This window comes from Mus musculus, chromosome 11 (genome assembly GCF_000001635.26).
Source record: "Mus musculus strain C57BL/6J chromosome 11, GRCm38.p6 C57BL/6J".
Lineage (NCBI taxonomy): Eukaryota > Metazoa > Chordata > Mammalia > Rodentia > Muridae > Mus > Mus musculus.
In genome coordinates, this window is record NC_000077.6 from 84,352,825 (window position 1) to 84,375,680 (window position 22,856).

Below are 22,856 nucleotides of genomic sequence, written 5' to 3' on the forward strand. Positions count from 1 at the left end.
AACATCTTGTCTAAATGAGTTTTGCATTGACACTATGAGTGAATTCTCAGAGAATATTGTAGTCGATGTCTGATCTCCTTAATTTTCAAGCCCATCTTCTACACATAGACAAAATGTTGGTAAATCTGGTCCCATTTTAGAAAGCTGTTTTGGTTTTCTTTTGTTGTTCCTATTTGTAGAAAACTGTACCAAGTATTTCTGACTCTGTTAGCGAGCCTTAGTAATGTACAGGAACCTAGTCCTGAATACTGGCTTGGAGATGCTGCACAATGGAGTTGCCATTCAGATTTCCATTACAAAAGTAGCCTTTGACTATCTAAGAGAGCCTCGCGTATCTATAATGGCTTCAGTACTACAGACTTGAGAGAACTGACAGATTTAGTGCAAAGCTTCTAGATAAAGGGAAAAGCCCGGGACTCTGCTTTGGGGCATTGAATACAGACACAGGAATGATCACACTGGCCAACACAGTAGAAGTGGGCTCAAAGTCTTTGGAGTTCTAGAATGTTCTAGTTTGCTTTCTGTTTCTGTAATAAATGCCATGACCAAAGCTACTTGGGGAGAAAAGCCCTTATTTGGGCTTACAGTACATCGTTGAGGGAGACTCTCAAGCAGAAGAGATAGAACCATGGAAGGAAAGCTGTTACTGGTTTGTTCCCCATGGCTGCTCAGTCTGCTCTCTTATGCAACACAGTACACCTGTCCAAAGGTGGCTGGGTCCTCCCACATCAATCATTAATCCAGAAAAGTTGTTCATGCACTCGCACGCATACACACACACACCACACACACACACACACACACACACACACACCACACACACACACACACACACACACACACACCAATTTGATTGAGGCAATTCTTCATTTGAAATTATCTCTTCCCACGAGACTCTAGTTTGTGTCAAGATGGCACAAACCAACCAACAAACAAAATCTTTAGATGAAAATTTTTTTTGCTCAGTCTCCCTTTTGCAAGTAACTTTGGACTTTAGTTCTTTGTGTAAAATGGGAAGCATATAATATGTATTGCTTACCTTAATATGGAAGACGAGAAGAGCTCTTAAATTTCCTTTTAATTGCTACCATTCAGTACTACAAAGATGTGTGTGTTGCTCTGGAAAGTAGAGAACTATGTTAGACTAAAACAAAGAGAACAGGCTAGGACAGTGGAATTTTTTAAAGGTACTACATATTATGATATATAATATTAAAATTGCATATAATGAAATGTAAAATTATTATATATTAGTGGAAGTAACATCATGATTTAAATTTTATCTTGATAGACATAGTGGTTCATGCTTTTAATCCCAGCAGAGACCAGTTTAAGACCAGCCTGGTCTACATAGTGAGTTTCAGGACAGCCAGAGACACATGGTGAAACCCTGGAGAGAGTGAGACAGAGACAGAAGACTGAGGGACACAGAAAGAGAACAGGTATAAGTTAATCTTGCTGCAGAGACTTAGGGATCACAGGGGTAACAGCTCAAACTCTTTGAGTCCAATGTCTGGTCGAATCAGTAAACGTGACATAGTTTGGGGCACTCAAAGTCTTGAAGGCATACATACAAAAGCTAACCTGCTAGAATTTGTTACCCTCACTTCAATATGCAGTCTCTACATCACTTTATATGTGGAACTCATCCTAGTGTGTCTTTTGAGTGTTAAATGAAGAAGTGTCTTTACTTCACATGTTCTGTGATTCACAAGGGCCTCTTCACTTCCTGTTACTAGTGAAGCATTTCCCTGAAGCTAAATACTCTCTTACGTCTGTGGGCATGGCCCCTTGTGCAGAGCTATGTCCTCAGCACCTTCATTTTCTAGTCATGCAGTCCTTACACCATTGTTTTGTGTGTTTTCTTCACTTTCCTATTTCTATACATGTTCATAGCTCCTTTTCAGATTGTTCTTCATTGAAGCTTACTACCCTGTCAGCCCTCTCTCTCTCTTCAAGCTTTCTTCTCCCACAACCCCAGCCTGGAAATCAAGTAAATTAGCTTCTCACCCTTGCCTCCCAGTTAAAAATCCTGTACTCCTCCAATAGTGTCTCCTCTTGGATTTGCAGTCCGCAGCCATCTCCAATAACCATCAGGCTGTCAGCTTTTCAGCTCCCTGCTACCTCCCACCTCCCCCATCACTCACTAGAGGAAAAAGAGAGCTGGAGCCAGAGCTTGAAATATATCATGCAATAGTGTATCATGAATTTGTTGTGAATCACAGCGGTGAAGCAGGTTTATTTATTTCTGAGACCTTAAATCAATACAAAGTAGGTCTCTTAGTTCTGAAGCTGGGATGGAGTGTGAAAAAATGAGCCCATTGTACTCTTAAAACTTTGGGGAAAGGAGATGACAGCTATATAATTCCATTTACCAGGCACTAGGGGCTTTAATGTGAAGGTGACAGGGAGCTCTTTGTGCATTTAGAGCACCATATCTTCTAAATAAAAGATCTGTACACCTGATAGTGGAGCACAGCTCCAAGTTTAATAATCTCCAAGCATTAGACCAAGCCAATATGTTCCCAAGTCAGAGGGGCCCCCTAACACCCATAAATTAAAAGTGCAACAACTGCACATGGTGGTAGACTGGAAATTCGAGGACTCCAGTCTTTCCTGAGGAAGATAGAACTAAGTAAGCCCTTGCTGTGCGGACTGCTGTGTGACTGTGATAAAGACTTGGGAGTCTAGACTCTTGAGAAACCTGACTTCTGGCGGGCCATCATCCTAGGAGTGTCCCCTGTGCATTGGTCCAAATCTAGCTATGTCCTCTCCTTCAGGATGGCCGTCATCACAGTCTAATTGACTAATACACACAGGCAGGAGTTTTGAGTCATGAGAGAAGCTTGATGAACGGTTTAGATTGAACTCCAGATTACCGTGCCTGAGTGTCACGTTCCTGTGCTCGAGTCCTGACCAATTTCTAATTTTAATAATGTCTCGGAACCTAGGATTTAAGTCCTGGAAAATAGCACCCATATCTGGAAATCTGAGAAACCAGTTGTTAAGGAAAAGAATTCACTCCAGTTTGGCCAATAGCATAAGATACAAATATGATGAGTTAAGGCCATCTCAACAGATAATCACCTTTTGAATATCTTCATTTTGTACTTGACTTATCGATAAAATATCTTTTCTCAATCAATAAATCAGATTTATACAATTCAGTAGAGCAACACTGATAATATATGACTAGAGTTTACCAGTAGCCCATGTAGAGAATTTTTAAAGAGGTCCAGAGGCATGGCTCGGCAGGTAAGGGCTCTTGCCCCCAAGTGTAAGGGATGATTTCCATCCCCTGATCAGGCATGAGAAAAGGAGAGCACCGACTCTTACAGATTGTTCTCTGACGTACACACACTCCATGGTGCACAAGTGCTCATACACTCATACACATACACACACAAAATAGATGTTAAGGGTTGTGGTTGGAACCAGTAACAACTCAAAAACATCACCCAGCAACTGCACCAAAGACAGGTAAAAGGAATGAGTCACTTGCTTGCCTTTTATACTTTACATTAGAGCACTAATAGAAGGCTTGGCTTTAGTGGCTCGACTTGCTTGACTATGTCAGTGTTGAGTTTCTGTAGTTCATATGGAACTCTGGCATTCATTCATTGCATTTGTAATTTGTAAAGTTGCTTTTATGTTGAGATACATTATGATTCCTGATTTCATGGTATTTAAAACAAACTTAATTTTCAGAAATATCCAATCTTTTGACTTTGTAACGCAATATCTGTAAACGTGTGGGACCTATTCATGCCTGTCCATCATGATACATGCAGCCTGTAGACTAGTGTTTGGACATGCCTGATACTGAGGGATTAAAAAAAATGCTACCCACCATAAGCAAGAAAATGAAAAAAAAAAAGCTGCAGAGAAAGAATAAATGTTACTGTCTAGGAAGTCAGGCTCTGGCAAGCCTATCTTTCAGATATATCAGATATCTGGCTGCTGTGAGCTCTAGCACTGGGGCATTTTACCATTTGCCTCAAGTACCAGTCTATTTAGAAAAGCCACGAGGTAACTAAAAAACATTTTTTAAAAATCTATGAGAAACATGTATTTGGTAAAAGAGAATCCAGAATATATAAAGAATTTTCAGAACTCAATAAGAAAACAGCCTAATAGTTAAATACATGGGCAAGAAATTTGAGTAGACTCTGCATGAAAGAAGATGTTTAAAGATGGGAGATAAGTGTATGCAATTATGTCTGTCACTCCTCATTAAGGAAATTAAAGCCACAGTTTCACAGCACTACATTCTTTCCCTATATGATGCAGCTTCTTGTTGTTGGTTTATGGTGATGGCAGTCAAACTCACAGTCTGATACATGCTAGGTAAGTGCTCTAAATCTGTGCTATATCCCAGCTCTAGGAAAAACCAAAATAAGTATTTTTAATGATAATTTACAAAATTCCAAATGCTGATATGAATTGGGGTAGCTAGAACTCTGTCCACTATTGAATGAAATGAGAAGTGGTATCAATACTTTGAAATCTGTGGTTTGGTTTCTGTTTCTTTTACTAAGTTAGCTATACACTTACCATACAATCCTGTTTCCAAATGTTCGTGGCAGCTTTCTTCCTAGTCTCTCCCCAAACTGACAGCCTAGATGTCTACCAACTGACAAACACTAACTGAGTCATGGCACCCCTCTGTGAAAAGGAAGTACCTACACTTGGACTGTATGAATGAATGTGATGCACTCCATATGATAACCAAAAGAAGCTAGGCCCTGAATGCTGTATACTCTGTGAATCTCATTGTATGCCACCTTAACAAAAGGCCAAGCAGTCAGAGCAGAAATGAGATCACTGGCTGTTTGGAGTAGGCAGAGGGGCCAGAGGAGCGTGACGATAATGTTCCCATGTCGTTACTGTGTACGGGATGTGACTGGATGTGTTTGTCAGTGTCATAGAATTTTATACCATAAATTGGATACTTTTGTTATATTTAAATAATCTCTCAATAAGGTAGACTCTTGTCTGCCCTCTTGATTTTCTTTTGAGTTGGGGCCTCACAGAGTGGAAGCTGACCATAAACTCCTGACTCTCCTGTCTCCAGTTCCCAAGTGCTGGGATCACAGGCATGAGTCACCACACCTGGCTCTAAACCAGACTTTATTTAAAATGCTAAGTATTTCCATTTGGAATTGATTTATTGTCAGTACTTTCATGTCTCTAGCTAAATGAGTAGTTAGCTGATGGATCTCTGGGATGAGTGATTTCTTTTGGCAGGCAGCTCTCTATTCGGAAGGCTATGCCTTTTCTCTCACATTTGACAGGCAAACTATCTATGGTTCTTCTTTATTCGTTTACATTAATAGTATCTTCCACTGCACCTGGTGAGTTTGTGCTTGTGCTCTCAGTGAGCAAAGCTCTTGCAGTGCTTTTTCTGCTCTGTATCTCAGTGTCTTTGTGGCTAAATACTTTCCTATCAGGGAATGATGGCACACACCTGCCCTAGGAGGCCAGGATAAGATGGTCAGCTTGAGGCCATCCTGAGCTATACACGTAGCAAGACACTTGTTTTAAAATACATTTAAAACAAAACCAGTCTTTTCCTGACACTGGTAGCAACAGTCTCTTTGCCTAAGATTATTCTTCAGCAAACTTGATCACATCAGAATTTGTTTCTTATTGAGAGATTTTTGAGTCTTGCCAAGGGGATTATCTTGACTCAAACTATGGCTCAAATCCCCTCTGCCTGCGAGTGTGTATCACTGAGCGTCCTCTCTGCCCCCAAGCCTAATCCACCAGCTGTGGGCTAGCTCTCTAGTTTGCCAGTGCCAGCCGTGACAACAACAGTATAGAAAGGAGTGTAACCCTTTAGCTGTGTATTTGGTAACATTGTCACAGAGGCATTGTCTCTGACTCCCAAGAAATTTAATTCCACTCACCCTTGGATATATTCCTGGTGAAACATTTACACAGTAATATGTGCAGCACCACTTAGAAATGTTAATTGGAGATTGAATTACTTGTCAGCTTTTAAAAATGTAGTTCTCTGGGGTCAAGGAGGATGTTAGGAGGAGAAGTGCTGTTACGGTTTTCCCCTTCCCTCTCTCCCCTCAGCCCTTTCTTCTTGCCCGTCCTCCCTCTTGTCCCTTTATACCACTCTTTCCCCACTGCCATCTCATCTGTCTGTCTGTCTATCTGCCCTCCCCATCCTTTATCCATACCATCCCAGAGTGACGTTAATACCAGAGTCATGTGTGAGATCCAGTGATGATGATTGCTCAGTAGATTTACCCTCTGGAGAATGGAAATACCATAAGAGGATTGCAGCGAGAACTCCGCTTGTGTAGCCTGATTCTCAGAGTCGAAGGAATTTTGTGTTCCCTGCTTCCTAAAGTAGAAGATGCCCTGACTCTCCAAGGATTGTTAAAAAGGGAAGAAAGGTGCAGATTTCCTTTTTTATCATGATCAATATTCACCATTATTATTTTCCATCTTATCACGTGATTGGCAAATATTTACATGTAACTAAATGTTCCAAAACTAATATACGTTCCCATATAATATTCCAAAAAATATGTATATTAGGATAAAATCAATATTTTAGAAACTGGTCCAGGTTGCATCTGTGATATGTGGAAATTTCAGTGCTGTGCTGACAAATATCCTTACAAGAAAATACTGCACTCATTCAGTATTACACAGTGATTTCATTTGCACAAATGCTCACAGTGCTCTGCCACTTCAGTCAAACGTTTGGAGCACTGGGGAAAGAAAAAATGTGTTTATCTTGATCTCCAAAAAGGGATTTAAGGGTGAGAGCAGGCGGTATATTAGACTGTTTTCATTGCCTGTCAGCTGTGGTAAACCTGAGCTGTCTACAGTGTCTCTGGATAAGCAGCAACAGTGGCCTTAGTATGTTTGACTGCATTCATTTATACCCTTAGGCATCTCAGCATTTCTGCAGACGCTATAGCACCTTTGGTGAAACCTTTAACAATTGCGTCTCTACTAACTGGCTTTCATGAGATACTTTAATTCTTAGGTCTACCAGCTACAATAAGTGGAGGGTTCATTGAAGCTTAAGTATATAGCCAGACGAGGTGACAATCTTCTTACCTCTCGATTTGGCCCTTTACTTCTGTGGTCTGGGCACTTTGAAGCAGAGAGCCCTGGGATCGTGCTCTTCTTGTTATTTCATGGATCTGCTTTGACCACTTAGGGCTATAAACTGCAAAGGCAGCCTCAGGAGTGCACTTTTGGATGTCTCTTGTGTGTCAGTGCTGGTAAATTTTTGTTAGGAATAAATTAGAGGACTGGCCACATGACTCAGCGGGTAAGAGCACTGGCTGCTCTTCCAAAGGTCCTGAGTTCAAATCCCAGCAACCACATGGTGGCTCACAACCATGGTGGCTACAGTGTACTTATGTATAATAATAAATAAATCTTTGGGCCAGAGCAAACAGTGACTGAGCAGGGCCAACTGGAGCGAGCAGAAGTCCTAAAAATTCAATTCTCAACAACTGCGTGATGACTCACAACCATCTGTACAGCTACAGTGCACTCACATACCTAAAATAAATAAATAAATCTTTTTTAAAAAAGAAATAAATTAGAAGTTTGTATCATATAGTAGCAAATGTGAGGAGAATGATTCAGGAACCAGAACATTGCAAGGAACTTGACAATACAGAAATGTCTGGCCAGGTTTCAGTGGGTGACAAGTGAGGCGTACCTACTTAATGAATATATGATGATGGTGAGGGCTGTTGACCCACAGCTTCCTTCAAGGGTCGGTAGGCCACCATACTTATCTTTCTGGTAGCCAGGGAGGACTTGTTTGGCTGTCCCTGCATTATCATTTCAGAATTGGGCAGAATAGAGTCTGTCCTAGTGCAGATTGTGCTGCCTTGGTTATAGCTTTTGTCAAGAAGTATCCTAAAATCACTAAACCCACCTGAGTCAACAATGCCCCTATAAATCAGGAGCTATAGTGTGAGCCTTCATCTCACTGGTTGGTGCTGGTAGGCAGCTGAGGATAGTCCAGGCTACTGGTTTTTCTTGATTGTTGAGTGACTGTGATTGTTGCTGTCACTCTATAGTTAAGGAAATGGGCTTCATTTCTGTTTCCATCACTACCCTACCCCCATCTCCCAAGTTAATACCAGTCAGATTGGGCTCTTTGGGTGCTCTGTAACTCTGTCCTGTGATTTCTCTTTTATTAACAAATTAAATGCATCTTCTCAGGTGATAAGCATTTGTTAGCACAGAAATAATGTTTTCAGCTATGGGGAGGAACCCCTAGGGTTTCTTTGGGACCCAGAGGGAAAGACGTACACAGATGCTGCTGCTCTCACAGACATTTCCAGAGCATCAGGACGTGAGGGAGAAGACATGCAAAGTCACTGCATCTTGCTCCTATGTGAACATACAGAATAGGGGTTCAAAGAAGTGTGCACTGGGGTTCAAAATAGCCATCAGTATAGAAGAATGGGTAAGTGCTAGAGTCTCTGGGAGTGGCCTCATCTTGGATGCCCTTCTCAATTCATCGAAAAGAGGGTGAAGACATTTAAGATAGTGCACTTAAATAACAAGCTGTTCTTGGTTGTCTTAGGTCCCTTTGTCTGAGCTTGGTCCTTTCTTGGCATTGCTAGTTTTGTAACTGTTCAGTGTTCATGCGGTTAGACATCATCAAGTATCAATAGTGGGACCAAAAATAATGTTTCTGAACAGAAAATATCCCTTTCGTATGCAACAGGGAGTATCTGGCTCCTGACATAAATTATGAATATCAGATATTCAGGGTCAGCACAGTGTCTCCTTTTTATTTCATTTCTCCTTTCCAATTTTATTTTAATAATTAAAAATACTGCTGATCACACTGAATGACTTCTAGCAGAGAAGCAGTCTGTCCCAGAAGGACCAGTTGTGGGCCATCAGGTTTATGACAGCCATAAAACCGGAGTCAGATCAGAGTGCGGCCTCCCTGAATGACGGGCCTTCCGCCTCCACCAGACTCCCCATCACTGGCTGCTTTGGAAATGTCTATTTGTTTGGGTTTTTTGTTGTTGTTGTTCTGTTTTGTTTTGTTTTGTTTCCTGGTGCATGTGCAAGAGTGTGTATGCACACACGCTTAAAGATATAAATGAAACAGGTATGTAATGCCCTCTGCCTGTTAGAAAGACTAAAGCTATAAAAATAACAAACGGCATGTATTTGCTAGAATGTCAAAGTTATGAGTTTATTTTGTAATGATGTGCTCCTGCCTTCATGAGGTAAACTGGCCGTGGCGGAGGTGTTATTAGTAATATGGACTCAGTGGAGCAGAAAGCCGAGTGACCGAGAGATCAGTGTATCAGTCAGAGAGAGGGCAAATGGAAAGAGACAGCAGGAGAATGAGAAAAGAGCCGCAGAGCCTGGGCTGAGATTAAAGACAGACTGAGAGGAGGATGGCAGCCCACTGGTCAGATACGGTCTCCCCTGCTCACTGGCTCCTTCAAAGCAGCTGCCAGCATGTTGCTTGGCTTAGGGCTGCCTGGAAAGACTTGTTCTCTGTGCTTCCTCGTCAAGGAAAGCAGTAATCGTAGAGCAATTTTGCTCTCCATATTCTTTTCCGAACACTCGCTTACGCCTTTCCTAGCCGAAGTTAAATGGAACCAAGGCCAGCGGGATCACAGCAAGGTTATTACTTTGGTCACCAACTTGTTCAGCTTTTGGAAGGTCTTGATGCAGGGGGCTGACCCAGCAGGCAGGGGAACCTCTCCAAGCACCTAATAAGAAAAGGCCAGTTGAAAACATACAGGCATAGTTTGTTGGCCTTAATTTGTTTAGGTTCTCCCAGGAGACTGAAAATGAATAAAAGTTAGAAAAAAATTTTTTTCTAATGTTGTTGTTTCATAGCAGAGAGGAGAAAGAACAGAAAAGAGCGTGTACAGTGAGCTCTCCACAACTGTTTAGTGCTCTCCAGGGCTACCCTAGATGACTGGCAATTACTACACACTCAGCAGTTTGCAATAGTTGGTGATCAGGCCGTCTGACTTCCATCTGCTGGGTCAGAAAACCTCCCTCCCTGGAAGAAATTATTAACCAATCTTAGGGAGAAACAAAACCCTACAATTTCCAAGTCCGAGAATATCTTTTTTTTTTTTCTTCATTTTTTTAGGGGAAACTTTGTAGTTTCCATTTGCAAGTGCCCCCACCCGACAAGGGTTAAAGTCCTCCGGAGACAATAGGGTGAGGCCTGAATCCTTGCCAGGCCTCAGAGGATAACAGGCTTGGGAAGTATATCACAGCCTCACACCCAGCAAACAAAGAAGACTGGAGTCTAGGGGGTTGAGTGCTGTCATGAGCTGCTTCAGGATTCTACCTGGTTTAGGAGTGGGGGAGGGAAACAGTGGGCCAGCTTTAAAAATCAAATGTCGGGAGAAAGTTAATCCTTTAGAAAAATAAGGCACCCAGCCCCATAGCCTTTCTTTAACATAGCCTCAGTGTGTGTGTGTGTTTGTGCACGTAACTGCTAGACAGTAAAAGAAGATATAACCATTACCCCCCCGCCCCCGAGTCCCAGCCTACCTACCACAATTTTTTCCTCAGAGCTAAAGTCTCTGCACTTGTCTATGGTGGCGTCCAGAGAGAGGGAGCTTGATGGTTTGAAAATTACAACACTATATGTAACTGTTAAAAGTCTTTTTTGTTTTCTAAATTTTCTTTTAGGGAAGAAAATCCTGGCAGTCCCTCTGAACAACCCCCCAAAAATGGGTTTGTCTTTGTTTGGTAGAGGGGAAAAATAAACTGTGTTAATAAGAATTGGGAAATAATATACATTGTTCTATCTATAGAGACCAATGTCTTTTCATTTGCTCATTTGTCTAGGTCCTTGGTCGGGAAGTATACACCTCCAACAACCAGCTTGGGGGCATCCAGATTATGCACAACAATGGGGTTACCCACTCCACTGTTTGTGATGACTTTGAGGGAGTCTTCACAGTCTTACACTGGCTGTCATACATGCCGAAGGTGAGTCATTCCTGCCCACCACCTCTGCCTCAGCTTATTGTGTTTGAGCTATTTGAAGAAGTTCTCATGTATTCTCTGAAGCCTGTAGATTTCTTTCTCTTGAAGCTGTCTTTTACCTTCAGGATACCTTTGGATCTCATTAACTTCCACTCTTTTCCAGCCACAGATATTTCATGGCCTATATATGTTCAGATTCCCAAATATTAAGAGTTCCTCATCTCTATGTGTTTCCTCCCCGTAGCCGTTTCTCCTCCCGAAGCTTGCTTCTCAGAGAGCAAGCGCAGGATGGATCAGGTCAGAATGCACGAGTGTGTGTTAGGCTCCTAAGTGAGAACTGGGAACTGTGCGTGTTCCTTGGAGCTTGACACATGACTGGGATGCTTCTGCTTGATGCCTGGGACCAATGGTGTCATTCTGAAAGCGGGCCCTGCTGTCTTTGTGTGGAGCTATTGCTGCTGAGTTGAGGTCTGAGCCTGACATCTGCTAATTGGTGCCCATTCTCTCCCACTCTTTCTCTAGAGCGTACACAGTTCAGTTCCTCTCCTGAATTCCAAGGATCCTATAGATAGAATCATCGAGTTTGTTCCCACAAAGGCCCCATATGATCCTCGGTGGATGCTAGCAGGCCGTCCTCACCCAAGTACGTATATGTTTAAGGACCTAATAGTATCCTGGCTGTCTAGTAACTAACTCTAGCACAAAAGTATATTTGTAGGAAACTGGAGCTCAAGGCCCAGAAATAAGGAAGAAATAAGAAAAAAAGCCCTATGAAGAAAACGGTAAAAAACTGAAATCCTGGTAAACAAACAGGAGAAAAGTAAGCTTTATCGACCACTTGCTTAGTCACAACTGTGTAGTTGCTGATTCATTCCTTCTGTGTCTTAGAAACTTAGGTCTTTAAACTGTTTAGTATAAGCCATAAAATCCTGGCTTACAGGACCAGAAGAATCCTTTTTGTTGGGGTGGGGGTGGGGATCCTGGGCTCAAACTTAGAGAGAGCTTCATTTATGCTAGGTAAGCACTTGACCACTGAGCTGCTACATCTCCGGCCAAGGACCAGACTCTCTGGCCAAACAGTGTCTATGAAAAAGAGCATTGAGCCAGGCGGTGGTGGCGCACACCTTTAATCCCAGCACTCGGGCGGCAGAAGCAGGCAGATTTCTGAGTTTGAGGCCAGCCTGGTCTACAAAGTGAGATTCCAGGACAGCCAGGGCTACACAGAGAAACCCTGTCTCAAAAAACAAACAAACAAACAAAAGAGCATTGAGCCAACTATACGGGTGCATGCCTACACTTGGGAGGCTGAAGCATAAGAATCACCAGTAGTAGTTTGAGGCCAGCTTGGGCTACGTGGTGATGCAGGTCCAGCCTAAACCGTGTCTCTAAAACAAAAGGTGAGGTAAGACAGATTAATGGAGTTACCATGAGAAAATATCTCTAAACTTTAAATGTAGAATTAACTATATGCTTATTACCAGACTATTGCTGAATATCATACCACCCTCACATCCTTCCTATGATACTGGGAAGAATATTGATAGTAAAATGGTTTTAAGAAGTCCTGAGTTTTATCCCTAGAACCCTCATTTTAAAAAGTTGGGCATGGTAGCATATGCTTGTAATCTCAGCACTGGGGAGGTGAAGATAGACTGATCCCTGGGGACTTGCTGGACATCTAGCCTAGTGTACTGTAGTTCCAGGCCAGCAGATGGCACCTGAGAGATGATGACACCTAAGGCTGTCATTTTTCCTCACATGCCTCACACAAACATTGCAGAAAAAAATGGGTTAGTGAAGAAACTAAATGTACATTGTCAATCCACTTGGCAGTTGCTTTTGTAAAGCCCCGAGTAGCCTGTTGTTTTGTTTTGTCTTTCTTTGAGATAAGGTTTATCTTTGTAGCCCAAGCTGGCCTAGAACTGGTGATGTAGCTTAGGCTGGCCTTTAACTCTCAAACCCCTTTGCTCCAGTGTGCCAAGTGCTTCCCACCACACCTCACCCTGCTTTCTCTGAATGGTGTGAGGAAGAAAGTGTTGCTTCTTTCTTGCATGTCTATTGTCACTAATCATTTTTAAAATACTGTGTATCAAGAATAGGTCACCGGGCGTGGTGGCGCACGCCTTTAATCCCAGCACTCGGGAGGCAGAGGCAGGCGGATTTCTGAGTTCGAGGCCAGCCTGGTCTACAGAGTGAGTTCGAGGACAGCCAGGGCTACACAGAGAAACCCTGTCTGGAAAATAAAAAAAATAAAAAAAAGAAGAATGGGTCACAGGGGCTGGAGAGATGGCTCAGTGGTTAAGCCACTGGCCGCTCTTCCAGATACAGACTCGGGTTCTGGAAACACGGCAGCCCACAGCCATCTGTAACTACAGTTCCAAGGAAATCAACATCCTCCTCTGGCCTCCCTGGGTGCCAGGTCCACACCTGACATGCAGACACACATGTGAGCAAAATACTATACACATTAAAAAAAGAAAATTAGCTGCAGAAGATCTTTGTTAAACTTAAGGGCCATTGTGATTCTGCTGAAGTAAAAAGATTTGTTCATAATCAAGACTTAATAGAAACCACTCAAAGCAGAGTCTGGGGTAGCAGCACTTTCATTTATATGTCTTATTTTTGCAAGATCCATCAGCTATTGTTTTGATTCAGTTAGACATGATCTCTAACTGTAGATATTCTAGAAAATTCAAGAGAACTCTGTTAGTTTTAATTTATAATCATAGCTCTTTTTTTTCCAGGCCTTTTCTTATTACTCTTAATAAAATTACTTTTTCTTACATAGGCAAAAAAAAAAATCACCATAGTAATCTTTCTCCTCCTTATTTTTATACACGATTATAGTGAGAACCATAAGTCTGACATAGTGATTGGCCTTAAAAATCCTGGACTTTTCAGGGAATTAAGTGTTTCTCCTCTAAATTCAGAACAGAGCTCAGTAGTGTTCTCCTGGGAAACATAGGGAAGCATCTTAGTGGCACTCCAGTCCTACATCTAAGTTAGAGTGGCTTCCTTGTGGGACCATCAAGTCCAGCCAGCATAGCCAATGGCTCCTTCCTCCCTAGTCAGCATATGAGGCGGGATGGTTTTGTTGTGGTGGTACTAGAGCCTGAACTCAGGCAAGAATCCTGCTCCCTAGCAGACTTCTAGCCAGCTCCCAAAGACTTTGAAACAAGTAAACCTTCTGGTCTTGAAATTAATTCTATAGTTCAAATCACTTATGATCGAAGTAAAAATCATAAAATGATCCAGGCATATAAAGTTAAATTTTTCAGTATCCTAGTGAAACTACAAATTTGGTTTAGAACCTTAACCAGAATTTGAGCCCTTTACAAAGCATAATAGTATATGCATGTAATCCCTTGCTTTAAGAGGATGAGGCAGGAGGATTACAATTCAAGTCTACCCTGGTTAAGATTATCTTAAAAAAGCAAAGCAGCTATGTTTCATAGAGTGAACAGAAGCATATATTTAGGTGGGCATTATCCAGGTCATTATTAATAAGAACCACAGAATAAATGAAATGTGTGGTAAACTAAGTTTTCTGGTGTTTTGGATAATATTTTTTCATTGACTCTCTAGTAATTCATCCTGCTGTCTATGTGCAGCTAACACTAGCTCCCAAATCGAGTGACTTCAGATTTTAATTTAGTGGAAGCGTTAAAGAAAGCAGATGATTCCCTATGATAAGTTAAAGCAGATCTCTTCTAGGTGAAAAGTTAAAGTCATTTATTAGAGGAGATAGTGCCGTGATATTCTTCAAACTGACGCCCAACACGAGACCAGAATCTAAACGATCAGCTTTGGGCTCACGATAGAGAGATAATTTTGAAATGGATGATCACATTTTACACTGGGGCCATAGAGGCAAGGAATGTAGAACACAGTAATTACAAGTTTAGTCTTGATAAAACACTGTCCGTCCTGTTTAAGTCAGCAGAGGTTAGCTTGCTCAGATCTCTATTTTTAATTGGTTTTGGACTCGAGGTTTAAGTGGGTGGAGGGCCCCGTTCAAATTAGAAAAATCACTGAGAAACTGTGAGCTGAGAGGGCAAACGAGGAAACAGGTATTTGCAGAAGCCTTTATGGGGACTTGGTCAAACATTCATGCCCGTGGATCAAGAGCTTTGTCTTAAACTAAGGTGGTGAAAGATACATGCCTTTCCAGGATGGGGAACTGGATAAGGGGAAGAGGTAATGTTATTATGTGTGTATATATTTTTAAATGTATAAAGCTTGACCATTATGTTTTTGTTCTGTCAAGGATGTGTGTCATGGCCCTTCATGTAGAAAGATTATACTTTGTCAGCCATAAGTAAAGTGAATCTATATTGTTGCATTCTGGCAGAGAGACTGAATCTCTTATTTACCTCCAAGTTTGAGTCTTCATCTGATCATTAATACTTAGTGTTCTCATCTTCCCATTAAAAGAAAATCAAGTGGAATCAAACAAAATTGTAAGGCAAGTTTTAAAATAGAAATAAACATTTAAAAAACATCTTTAATGACTTGGCTGCCTCTTGACAAATGTTTGTGGTGTCTTGAAAAAAGGCAAGCTATTTATTTAAAGGCACGCAAACTCTCTGCTAGCTGAACCCCATCGTTTAACAATAAATGATGCTTTTGCTGATAAATGATTCCTTCCATGCAGACTAGCAAATGAAATAGGGGATGATTTCTGAAGGCAGATGAACACTCAGTTGCTTAATGCTTCCATCTATTATAATATGGTTAGAAACAACGAACTCCTCAAAACAAATCCCCAGATCCCACCTTAAATCCATCAGCCCAGTGCACTGCCAGTAGGTCGACTCTCTTTATGCTTTTTATGTCTTTCTTACCCCCACCCCTTTTCCTTCACAGCCCAGAAAGGCCAATGGTTGAGTGGGTTTTTTGACTATGGATCTTTCTCAGAAATCATGCAGCCCTGGGCACAGACCGTGGTAGTTGGCAGAGCCAGGTAAGACCTCTTTCGTTTTGGAAACCCTTTTTCTTCCCAAGTAAACATAGTAAAGGAAAGGGTCATGGCTTTTACCAATAAAGCTCTTTGTCTGTGTTTTCTAAGAGGATTAGATTAGATTAGAGCCAGAGCCAAGATAATCTACTGATTCCTCTAGTCATTTAGTGTGTCCTTCTAATGAGGTATTTAGTCTGAAGACTGATTTTGACAATAGTTCCTTTTTATACTTCTGCAAGAGAAACTCTTGAAAACCTCACAGCCACACTATAGTCGGCATCACCAGTCAGTTTCGTCCCCAGAAGACCACTTCCTCTCAGGAGCAGGCACCATATGGTTCTCTGTATACCTTGAGAGGGGTTTTTCTGACATCATGACTACTGAAATGACTTATAATACTGTACTGCATTGGAATAGAATCAGATTTGAATTGAAAAAAATTTTTAATCTGAAGCAGGAGTGAGTAAAATAAGCTGGTATAGGTTGCTGGGATACACATATTTTTCAAGTGGGAAATGGAAGTTTCTATTAAATTTTAATACCCACTCTAAGAAGTGCTTCACTCAACAGCAAGCTCTGTGCAAAATAATCTGTCGTGCTTGCTATAACGAGCACCTGCCAAGGCTGATCTTAATCTAGGTCTGTGCTGCAGACATGCTGCCTTCGAGATCTGCATTGGGGCTCACCTTCCTCCAGGGGGCAATCAGTTTTTCTTATCTTGGTGAAAAGAGGCACCTGCTCAAGATTCTCCAACATGCCACATTGGCTTGAGATTTAGATGCTAGCCTTGGAAATAATTCTGGGCTTTGTGGTTCTCTCAGTACATCAGGTCAGCATGCCTCGTGCAGCCAGTGACAAGGAGCCATCAGATGGTGAATCCCACAGACAGGGCCTTTCCCTGCGACACTGAATAGGAGTCACCTGAGACAGGAACTCGGAAACTAGCTGTTCATTTTCTTTCAAGTGTCAGGGCTTTCCCTCACCCAAAGCTACAGCATCCATGTGAGAATTATTTTGGTAAGATACCTGCTGAAGAAGTGGAAGTAGGGCATATAATTAGTCATGGGGTCTCATGTTATATTGAATTTGGTTTTGTTTATTCTGTTTTATCTTTCCTACATATCAAATATGCAAAAGTATTTAAGCTATCCAAGGCCAAAATTCTGCTAAAGTCTTTACACCTCCTATGGGACGTGAGACAGTGGTGCTTTACCCATAAGATCAGATGAATAGCAGTTACCCTGCAACCATCAGTCAGGCTGGCCTCAGGTAGCTCCGCTCTTGTTTATTCCAACACTCGCTCTGCCTTCTTCCTTTCTTTCCATCTGATGAGTTCTGGGCTTCTTACTCCAAACACATCCACATGCTCAGAAGTATATAAAACAAATGGAGCTAGCTTCTTTCAAAGGCAGTGGCATTTCAAGAAATAAATATAAATGTATTCTTCTGGGATTGTTACTGTAAGTGCTGCCAAAACTCATCTTTGGTATGTATGTTTGGAATATGTGTGCTATTGGCTGTAAATTGTCTTTTATTATTCCATGGCACCTTGTCCAGGGACACGCTATAAAACAAGATGTAGCATCTTCATGTGCTAGCCTGATAAAATTTATATGAAGTATAATAGAAAACAGAAGTTGTTCTGAGCTGTTTTCAACTTCAATAAATAACTGTAATACTCGGATAAAGATGTTCTTTATTAGGTCACATGGGCCCTAATATATAAGTTATAAGTTACCGATTTAGGGTGGCTTTTGCAATTACAAGTTTCCAGTTGGAGTGTTAATCATTGTGAACAGAAATATTTCTGAACTCTCCTGTGTACCTCCTGCTCGTTGTCTGGTTGTCTAGAGGGCTTTTGATTCTGATTCAGTGCAGGCAAGTGACAAGGGGGTGGTGGGTGGTCTCCACTCAGTTCCAGCTAGGTCTCTTGTGAGGAAAAGAATCCATTTCCAGTAGTTGATAGACCAGCTAAAGACCATCCTTCATGGAAAAGTTTGTTATGGACATGTTGTAGGGAATGAGTATAACCCAGCCCAGTCCCAGCCCAGGGGAAAGCCACTGGCAGAACACAGATGGAATCATTTTCTGGAGTAAGGACTCACCCTGCATCTGATGCCTCCCCCTTGGTTTCTCTTCCTGATTCATCTCTGATTCATTCTGGGAAATGAAGGCCACTATAGGAGATTATTACAGAATATACATGCAGCAGCTTCAAGCTTCTGAATCCTAGTTTAACACAGCTTTGAAATTAAGTATCTGCTTCTGATGCAGATTCCACCAAGATTATTATTGAAAAATATTCCTGTCTCGTTGTTTTCCACTGAAGCAAAGTCAAGGGCCTGTTTAACTACCAAGGCTCTAACCCAAAAGGCCAGCAGTTTCAGACTGTGCTCCACTATCAGGAGCTGATTGACAGCAATCTGAGACGTTTCATTTGGCAACCACAGAAATAGATGTGTGCACTAGGCTGTTGAGTTCCCTAATTCAGCACTCAGTTTGAATTTATCCTGCTGGGTGTCTGAAAATATAAGTGAGTGTGCGGGTACTTTCCATTGTATTTACAAAGTGAATGAAACCCAAAGGTCTCACATTTAACCCCAGAAGCATCAGCGCCTCCTCTGCTCTCTGTTCGCATCTAGTTTCTCTTTCAATGTTTGCATGCAACTGAAAAATAAAAACCTAATTGTAATATTAACATGCATCATGTTCCTGTGTGGCTCTCCCTCTCCCCAGGTTAGGGGGAATACCCGTGGGAGTAGTTGCTGTAGAAACCCGAACAGTGGAACTCAGTATCCCAGCTGATCCTGCGAACCTGGATTCTGAAGCCAAGGTTGGTCACCTCAAGTGTCCCTTGTGCTCATGCTTTTGGAGTACCTTTGTGCCTGGAGTTTGTTTCCCTTCTACGGTGCCTATGATGTATTGAGTGTGTTGCAAGCCACTAGATTTTAGAGGGAAAGAGTGGCAGCCGCCTGAAACGATTGCAGAACACTGATCACTTTCAAGATGCTTGTAGATAACTGCAAGCAAAGTTTTATGTGAAAAGTTAACTAGGCCTCGACAGTCGTCTCAGTGATGCTGGAAAACAGTCTGCTTTTGTCTTTTTTTTTTTTAAGATTTATTTATTTATTTTCTGTATGTGAGTAGCTGTACAGATGGTTGTGAGCCTTCAGGTGGTTGTTGGGAATTGAATTTTTAGGACCTCTGCTTGATCTAGTCTACCCCACAGCCCTGCTCACTCCAGTCGGCTCCACTCTGCTCCACTCAGTCCAGTCAACTCTGCTCACTCAGTCCCTTCTTGCTCTGGCCCAAAGATTTATTATTATACATAAGTACACTGTAGCTGACTACACCAGAAGAGGGCGTCAGATCTCATTATGGGTGGTTGTGAGCCACCATGTGGTTGCTGGGATTTGAACTCAGGACCTTCGGAAGAGCAGTCAGTGCTCTTACCCGCTGAGCCATCTCGCCAGCTTTTTTTTTTTTTAATTGGATATTTTCTTTATTTACATTTCAAATGTTAGCCCCTTTCCTGGTTTCCCCTCCCCCTGCTCATCAACCCACACACTCCTGCCTCCTGGCCCTGGCATTCCCCCACACTGGGGCCTAGAGCCTTCATCGGACAAAGGGCCTCTTCTCCCATTGACGTCTGACTAGGCCATCCTCTGCTGCATGTGCAGCTGGAGCCATGCTTTCCACCATGTGTGCTCTTTGGTTGGTGGTTTAGTCCCTGGAAGCTCTGGGGTACTGGCCAGTTAAAGGGTCTCCTTCAAATTGTGTTGATAACTGATTCCTCCTTTACTTTCCTCAACAGATAATCCAGCAGGCCGGCCAGGTTTGGTTCCCAGACTCTGCATTTAAGACCTATCAAGCTATCAAGGACTTTAACCGTGAAGGGCTACCTCTAATGGTCTTTGCCAACTGGAGAGGTTTCTCTGGTGGGATGAAAGGTGACTGATGGGCCAGGGAGATGGTGACAGGTCTGCTCTGGGCTAAGAAGGGAGCCAGTGATTGCTAGGCAGGGGCTGGGAGGCAGTGGAAAGAGGTTGGTGGTGGGGTTTCAGTAATTGTGGGCCTGGTGGTGCATGTTTAGACCCAGGTGGAGCTCTGAGTCCCATGGCAGCCAGAGCTGCACAGAGAAACCCTATCACCTCTCTACCCCACCCCCCAAAAATTACTGAATAATCTAGAATTGTGTAGGTGGGCTACTGTTGAAGATTCAGCATGTTAGTTGGTGGTCTGGTGGGAAGTATTTTTACTGGTTCCCATCCCTCTTTTCTGACATGTTCTTCACTCACATTGCTCTCTAACATTCTTGGATGACCAAGATGTATTCTGAAATTAGCAGTAACTGCAAGAACATGAAAAAACCTATACTAGAGACTGGCTGTTCTTTGGCAATTTGTGATATCTTTTTATTATCCACCAACAGCCCGAGGCCTCTGGCTCCAGCAGATTAGACCATTAGTATAAAGGCTATAGTCCATGCCATGGGAGTTTCCTAGTGATTAGGCAGCCAGTGTCACCATTAACTAAAAATTCTCCATGAACAGAGCCACTGTGGACAGTCCAGGGAGAGCCAGAAATGATTACCTCATCTCAGGATAGACACTCACAGCTGTGCAGAGGCCAGCGTCTGCACCTACAGGCTGTGAGAGCATGCCGATGGCTGCATTCCTTATTCACCTCAGGATTCTGAAGGAATACATGGGATGGGGGAATGGAAGGAGCTGACACACGGAAGTGATTGGGACTGCTCAGGTTGTAGAAATGCAAAATAATGAGCCCTCCATAGAGAGCCTGTGCAAAGCTTAGAACAGGAACTGCTTTCTGAGGGAGGGACAGCCTGCCTGGGAGAGCTCCCCTTTGTAGGTCACTGTCCATGTGTGAGATGTATTCACAATGTTTGCCGATGATGTGCCCTGGATGATGTGCCTCATTGAGAAAATGAAAAGCTGTTACTGTTTTGGTTTAGGTTTTTTTTTTGGGGGGGGGGTTGTTTGTTTGTTTATTGCTTTTACTGTTTTGCAGTCATCAAAAAGACCATTTTTATTAGAGAAATACCACTTCCTGGAGAAGGCTTTGACTGTACATTACAGCTTAATGTTTATGTACTTTTTAAAACTATTTTTTGTATGTATCTGGGTGTTTTGCCTCCAGGTATTTATGTGCATTACATGTATGCCTGGTGCCTGCTTTAGCCAGCAGAGAACGCCAGGTTCCCTGGACCTGGAGTTACAAATGTTTGTGAGCCACCATGTGGTGCTGGGAACTAAACCCGGGTCCAATGCAAGAGAAATAAATGCTCTAGCCACTTTCCAGCCCCTTGAGGACTTTACTTTTTTATTATCATTTATTTGGTTGTGGGGAGGGTAGGAGGAAGGGCCAAAGGACAACTTGTTAGTTCTCTTCTCCCATCATATAGGTCCTAGAATTCCAACTCAAGTTGTTGGATATAATAGCAAGCACCTTTACCCACTGAGCCATGTTACCATCCCCTTACATAAATGTTTTTTAAATATAAAGGTAAGCCAGGCGTGGTGGCCCAGCACTCGGGAGGCAGAGGCAGGTGGATTTCTGAGTTCGAGGCCAGCCTGGACTACAAAGTGAGTTCCAGGACAACCAGGGCTACACAGAGAAACCCTGTCTCGAAAAACCAAAAAAAAATAATAATAATAATAATAAAATAACATAAAAAATTAAAATAGAGGTAAATAATCTATACAAATACTATGAGAAAAGAAGTATATAGTTTGATCAGGTCAATTGTACACACTTCTTCTGAGTTCCTGTGTACACCTTTATTAGGTGACTCTGAAGAAAAAAAGATGTCAGAGACAGACATTACCTCAAGGAGTCAAGAAAAATGTTCTTTGGGAAATGTGATAAAACTGTAATATATAAGCAAAATACCAGGGGATTCAAGAAAAGCTACCACATGGAAGCTAGGATGGAGAGGGCTGTTAAAACTCTTGTTCACACGTGTGGGGTTCAGTTCATATTGGCTCTCATTTTGCTCTCACTTCCGTGTTTGTTTTACACTGAAACCTGAGGGTTCAGTGATGCTCCTTATGACTTCTGCAGGGCACTAAGAATGCAGGGAGACCCTACGTAGCCTATCTTCCTAGAAGTCAGAGTTGCCACGTCTACTAAAAGACAGCTAAGCGGTTAGAGCATTTATTTCTCTTGCATTGAACCTGGGTTTAGTTCCCAGCACCCACACAGTGGCTCACAAACATTTGTAACTCCAGTTCCAGGGAACCTGACATTCTCTGCTGGCTTCAATTCTGCTGCCTATTTTGGCGTCAGTCCCTTATATTGATTGCTAAGCCCTGAAATATTAAGTACAAAATTAAGATTGATTGAAGGCAAGACTAGTACCACATTCTGTAATTCTAGCACTTGGGAGACTGAGGCAGGAGAATTGATGTGAGTTTGAGGCTAACCCACACTACATAGTCATACCTGTTCTCAGTGTGGTGTGGATGGGTTATTGAATCTGTGCACTAGAAACTAAATTACCTGCGATCATGCTGTCTTCTGTAATCACAAGTATCTCTAAGAGACGTTCAAATTTCTGTGCTCAGTGTACATGTATTAAGGTTTGGCTGAAGTAAATCTCTGTAAGTGAGTAGCTTTTAAAAAAATGACGGAGTTGATAGAAGAGAGTGGGGGGGGGGAGGCTGCATATACACCACGATGCATTTGAGGGGTCAGTTCTATCCTCTAAGTGAGTTTGAGATCTAATGTTCTCAGATTTGCTTACTGAGGGCATTCACGCACTGAACGATCCTACCTGCCCATCTCTCTCTAGAGCACTCTGGCTAACCAGAGTCCAGGACCAGAACCAGTCAACTTATAACACCCTTGGATATCCAGAAAAAATGTATCACTTGTCTGTTTTCCCCTCTGTCCA

At 42.3% G+C, this 22,856-nt stretch overlaps 1 protein-coding gene across 11 annotated transcripts in view; it reads left to right on the forward strand.

Moving 5' to 3' along the window:
• The window catches only part of Acaca (acetyl-Coenzyme A carboxylase alpha), a 272,017-nt gene that overhangs the window by 223,190 nt on the left and 25,971 nt on the right, over window positions 1-22,856 (forward strand). For all 11 annotated transcript variants that reach the window (XM_011248667.2, XM_006531953.2, XM_030245463.1 and 8 more), the window contains 5 exons: window positions 10,840-10,983; window positions 11,503-11,623; window positions 15,847-15,943; window positions 18,677-18,773; window positions 19,755-19,890. In XM_011248667.2, the coding sequence (XP_011246969.1) occupies window positions 10,840-10,983; window positions 11,503-11,623; window positions 15,847-15,943; window positions 18,677-18,773; window positions 19,755-19,890 (595 nt within the window). The remainder of the gene's footprint in view (window positions 1-10,839; window positions 10,984-11,502; window positions 11,624-15,846; window positions 15,944-18,676; window positions 18,774-19,754; window positions 19,891-22,856) is intronic.